This window comes from Ranitomeya variabilis, chromosome 4, assembly GCF_051348905.1.
Source record: "Ranitomeya variabilis isolate aRanVar5 chromosome 4, aRanVar5.hap1, whole genome shotgun sequence".
In the NCBI taxonomy this organism is placed as follows: Eukaryota; Metazoa; Chordata; class Amphibia; order Anura; family Dendrobatidae; genus Ranitomeya; species Ranitomeya variabilis.
The window spans coordinates 512726029-512732028 of record NC_135235.1 but is presented as its reverse complement, the minus strand read 5'-3'; the positions used below and the strand labels follow the sequence as shown (position 1 = coordinate 512732028).

General features: G+C 42.5%; 1 protein-coding gene across 1 annotated transcript in view; it reads left to right on the top strand.

The window, feature by feature from the left end:
* Positions 1-3464: 3464 nt before the first annotated feature.
* LOC143765445 (TLD domain-containing protein 2-like) overlaps positions 3465-6000 on the top strand; it is a 74168-nt gene continuing 71632 nt past the window's right edge. The window contains exon 1 of the mRNA XM_077252113.1: positions 3465-3620. Coding sequence (XP_077108228.1) covers positions 3588-3620 — 33 coding nt within the window. The 5' untranslated portion in view covers positions 3465-3587. The remainder of the gene's footprint in view (positions 3621-6000) is intronic.

The window sequence follows — 6000 nt, the reverse complement described above, 5'->3', positions numbered from 1 at the left end:
GCCAAATCTGCGGGCCGGCAGATTCGTTCCAGGTGCATTTTGATCACTGTGATAAAACCTATCACAGTGATCAAAATTAAAAAAAAGTAAATGAACCCCCCCTTTATCACCCCCATAGGTAGGGACAATAATAAAATAAAGAAAATATTTATTTTTTTCCCCACTAGGGTTAGGGTTAGGGCTAGTGTCAGGGCTAGGGTTAGGGCTAGGGTTAGGGCTAGGGTTAGAATTAGGGTTAGAACTAGAGTTAGGGTTAGAATTAGGCTATGTGCACACGGTGCGGATTTGGCTGCGGATCCGCAGCGGATTGGCTGCTGCGGATTCGTAGCAGTTTTCCATCAGGTTTACAGTACCATGTAAACCTATGGAAAACCAAATCCGCTGTGCCCATGGTGCGGAAAATAGCACGCGGAAACGCTGTGTTGTATTTTCCGCAGCATGTCAATTCTTTGTGCGGATTCCGTTTTACACCTATTCCTCAATAGGAATCCGCAGGTGAAATACGCACAAAAAACACTGGAAATCCGCGGTAAATCCGCAGGTAAAACGCAGTGCCTTTTACCTGCGGATTTTTCAAAAATGGTGCGGAAAAATCTCACACGAATCCGCAGTGTGGGCACATAGCCTTAGGGTTAGGGTTGGAATTAGAGTTAGGGTTGGAATTAGGGCTAGGGTTGGAAATAGGGTTAAGATTAGGCTTGTGGTTAGGGTTAGGGGTGTGTTGGGGTTAGGGATGTGGTTAGGGTTGGGATCAGGGTTAGGATTAGGGTTAGGGTTGGGATTAGGGTTGTGGTTAGGGGTGTGTTGGGGTTAGGGTTGTGATTAGGGTTATATCTAGAGTTGGGAATAGGGTTTGGGGTGTGTTGGGGTTAGTGTTGGAGTTAAAATTGAGGGGTTTAAACTGTTAAGGCACATCAGGGGTCTCCAAACGCAACATGGAGCCACCATTGATTCCAGCCAATCTTGCGTTCAAAAAGTCAAATGGTGCTCCCTCCCTTCCGAGCCCCGACGGGCACCCAAACAGTGGTTTACCCCCACATATGGGGTACCAACATACTCAGGACAAGCTGGGCAACAATTATTGGGGTCCAATTTCTCCTGTTACCCTTGCGAACATAAAAAATTACTTGCTAAAACATAATTTTTGAGGAATGAAAAATTATTTTTTATTTTCACGGCTCTGCGTTATAAACTTCTGTGAAGCACTTGGGGGTTCAAAGTGCTCACCACACATCTAGATAAGTACCTTGGGGGGTCTAGTTTCCAAAATGGGGTCACTTGTGGGGTGTTTCTCCTGTTTTGGCACATCAGGGGCTCTGCAAACGCAACGTGACGCCCACAGACCACTCCATCAAAGTCTGCATTTCAAAACGTCACTACTTCCCTTCCGAGCCCCGACGTGTGCCCAAATAGTGGTTTACCCCCACATATGGGGTATCAGTGTAATCAGGACGAACTGGGCAACAACTATTGGGGTCCAATTTCTCCTGTTACCCTTGTGAAAATAAAAAATTGCTTGCTAAAACATCATATTTGAGGAAAGAAAAATGATTTTTTATTTTCACAGCTATGCGTTGTAAACTTCTGTGAAGCACTAGGGGGTTCAAAGTGCTCACCACATATCTAGGTAAGTTCCTTGGGGGGTCTAGTTTTCAAAATGGGGTCACTTGTGGGGGGTTTCTACTGTTTAGGCACATCAGGGGCTCTGCAAATGTAACATGATGCCCGCAGACCATTCCATCAAAGTCTGCATTCCAAAACGTCACTACTTCCCTTCCGAGCCCCGACGTGTGCCCAAACAGTGGTTCCTTCCACATATGGGCTATCAGCATACTCAGGAAAACTGGACAACAACTTTTCGGGTCCAATTTCTCCTGTTACTCTTGTGAAAATAAAAAATTGTGGGCTAAAAAATAATTTTTGAGGAAAGAAATTTTTTTTTTTATTTTCACAGCTCTGCGTTATAAACTTCTGTGAAGCACTTGGGGGTTTAAAGTGGTCACTGCACATGTAGATTAGTTCCATGGGAGGTCTAGTTTCCAAAATGGGGTCACATGTTGGGGAGCTCCAATGTTTAGGCACACAGGGGCTCTCCAAATGCGACATGGTGTCCGCTAACGATTGGAGCTAATTTTTCATTCAAAAAGTCAAATGGCGCTCCTTCCCTTCCGAGCCCTGCCATGTGCCCAAACAGTGGTTTACCCCCACATGTGAGGTATCGGTGTACTCAGGAGAAATTGCCCAACAAATTTTAGGATCCATTTTATCCTGTTGCCCATGTGGAAATCAACAAATTGAGGCTAAAAGAAATTTTTTGTAAAAAAAAAAAGTACTTTTTCCTTTTTTATGGATCAATTTGTGAAGCACCTGGGGGTTCAATGTGCTCACTATGCATCTAGATAAGTTCCTTCGGGGGTCAAGTTTCCAAAATGGGGTCACATGTGGGGGAGCTCCAATGTTTAGGCACACAGGGGCTCTCCAAACGTGACATGGTGTCCGCTAACGATTGGAACCAATTTTTCATTTAAATAGTCAAATGGAGCTCTTTCCCTTCCGAGCCCTGTTGTGCGCCCAAACAGTGGTTCCCCCCCACATATGGGGTATCAGCGTACTTAGGACAAATTGTACAATAACTTTTGGGGTCCAGTTTCTCATTTTACCCTTGGGAAAATAAAAAAATTGTTGCTAAAAGATAATTTTTGTGACTAAAAAGTTAAATGTTCATTTTTTCCTTCCATGTTGCTTCTGCTGCTGTGAAGCACCTGAAGGGTCAATAAACTTCTTGAATGTGGTTTTGAGTACCTTGAGGGGTGCAGCTTTTAGAATGGTGTAACTTTTGGGTATTTTCAGCCATATAGAACCCTCAAACTGACTTCAGATGTGAGGTGGTCCCTAAAAAAAATGGTTTTGTAAATTTCATTGTAAAAATGAGAAATCGCTGGTCAAATTTTAACCCTTATAACTTCCTAGCAAAAAAAAATTTTGTTTCCAAAATTGTGCTGATGTAAAGTAGATATGTGGGTAATGTTATTTATTAACTATTTTGTGTCACATAACTGTCTCGTTTACCAGAATAAAAATTCAAATTTCCATTTTTTTCACAAATAAACGCAAAAATTATCGACCTAAATTTACCACTAACATGAAGCCCAATATGTCACGAAAAAACATTCTCAGAACCGCAAGGATCAGTTGAAGCATTCCTGAGTTATTACCTCATAAAGGGACACTGGTCAGAATTGCAAAAAACGGCCAGGTCATTAAGGTCAAAAAGAGGCTGGGTCATGAAGGGGTTAATTTCTTGTGATCTCAGCCATTGCTTCTAACACAGAGTGCTTGTCTAATCGGGGGCATTTGGTGCACTTTAAACGAATGACATAAATTATTTCTTGTGCTTGCAATAATGTGCTGACTGATATGATTGACGTTATATGATCATAATTGAGACAGTTTGGGCAAAGGTCTGGGTGTGCTTATGATAGGTGGAGAATGTGCACAGTGAGTAGTGGGTGTGGACACGTGTCACACAGCTCCAGTTAGCCAGCTGGCTCTTCTGGTTACACAGCATTGAGCAAAGCCTTGGGAGGATGAGAACCATTCGCTGCTCCTACACCCCTCTGGTGAGTGACACAATACAGCATGACCAAACACTACAAATACCAGCATTTACTATAATAGCCTGCTATGATGATGCAGCCAGATGCATGACTAGGAATTACTGTGCCTCTCACTCTCTATTGTGTAGTTGCCTTGCAGTCACCATGTCAACAAGGGAATATGAATGAATCTGGGGTATTGAGCGCCGTCTATAAGATCTGTGCAGTGCAATATGGCTGCAAAAAGCAGAGCACATGGCAAATATAGTCATAGCCCAGAGCTACACGAAAGATGGGAGTACAACCTGGACATACGTCTTGTTCGTACATGTATGCTATATCTATGGACCTGCACCTGTAAATCTCATCCTGCAGCCCCATGTGCCACAGATTAAGCCTATGGGGAAAATATTAATAATTATTGATAGTACTACATGAGTTCAGTAATTGAATTATAGAGATGTAAGCCCATGTGCACATGTTCAGTATTTGGTGAGTTTTTTACCTCAGTATTTGTCAGCAAAAGCCAGGAGAGGAACAATCAGAGGAAAAGTATAATAGAAACACGTCACCACTTCTGTATTTATCACCCACTCCTGGTTTTTGACTTACAAATACTGAGGTAAAACACTCACCAAATACTCAGCGTGTGCAGGTGGCCTTACATTTCCAACTGTTTTACCAATAACATTATTCACTTGCTGTATTCTGGTTGTTAGGAGTTATCACCAAAACATGGGACCCTCAACAAGTGCCATAATGGGGGTCCTGAATCCCCTATGAGAATGGAGCATTGGTCCATTCTCCATTCATTTAATTTCACCATTTTACCCCAGTTAGAGGGATTTGTGAAAGAAAAGAAACAGTGAATATAATTGTATTACTCCTGTTCATGTCAAAGAGGGAGAACTGTATTTTCACGTTTTATTTTTCATTCAGTGGTGTACAATATCACTGTAGTAATACAGGGTAGAAGAAAATTATTGTAGGCATGGTGGCTCATGAGCCGCGAAGGTATAGCTCTGAGATCTCTGATGCATCATCTGTAACAGGACTGCCAACTATTACATGTCATCTTATAGAATTAGTGCCTTCCTATGGGACAGAAGTACACTTGGGCACCCCCAGGTACCACTACAGCTCTTATGCAGCTATTGCTAGGTGTCTGCCTGTCCATTACAGGCAGAAAATGCTGAGAAATATTTGACAATGCCTGTGAACGCATAATTTTAGGTAGCATTTTTTGTCAATGAACCCCTCAGGTACACACCTGGTATAGACATATATCTGTTTGGTGCCTCCGCAATCGCTTTAACATCATTATAATTATGATTTAAAAAGGAAATCTTCTGTATTATTTATTTTTCGCACTGTTACTAATACAAATCTTTATACAGAGACCAACACTGATATTACCTGATATCACTGATGGAGTCATTTACTTTTCCATCTGGCCCAGACAAACATTACAATTTCTCCAGCCAGGACTCGGCTGCAGAGATTACAACAAAGACACATCTGACTTTTCACATTTCAGGCAACGCCCCCATCTATCCCCAACCTGCACAAACTCCTTATCCTGCTAATACCCCAATACTGAACCGCTGCTGCTGTATGTGTCCCTATTACTGCACCTACTGTGTGCCCTCTAGATGGTAAATCAAGCCTCTAGAATATATTAATGCAGTGCAAGTGCTGTAGAAAACTGTGCCCACATTCTGCCTCCCAGAAAGTAATAATGACCTCTGTGTGCCCCTTTGACAGTCACAGTAAGCTGAGTTCTCCATAACAATAAGTGCCCACTTAACATTTAATATTGTACCAAGTCCCCCCATACAGCTTCTCTCGACATAGTATGATGCTCCCCTATACACAGTATACTGACCCATTAGTAGCCCCCAAACTGATGGCTTCAACACTGCATGATGGCCACCCCACTGGACAAAGACCTCACATTAACTCCCACACTGTTTGATGGCTCCCTCTCTGTAATCCCCACACTGGATGTTGGCCCCCTAAATAGCCACCATATACAGTAGTATAATCCACTCCCCATATGCCTCCTCCATATAGCATAATGCACTCCCCATATGCCTCCTCCATATAGCATAATGCAATCCCCATATGCCTCCTCCATATAGTATAATGCATTCCCCATATGCCTCCTCCATATAGCATAATGCAATCCCAATATGCCTCCTCCATATAGTATAGTGCACTCCCCATATGCTTCCTCCATAGAGTATAATGCACTCCCCATAAGCATCCATATAGTATAATGCACTCCCCGTAGGCCTCTATATAGTATGATGCACTCCCCATAGGCCTCTATATAGAATATAATGCACTCCCCATATTGCTCTATATAGTGTAATGTACTCCCTAAAGGCCTATTTACAGTATA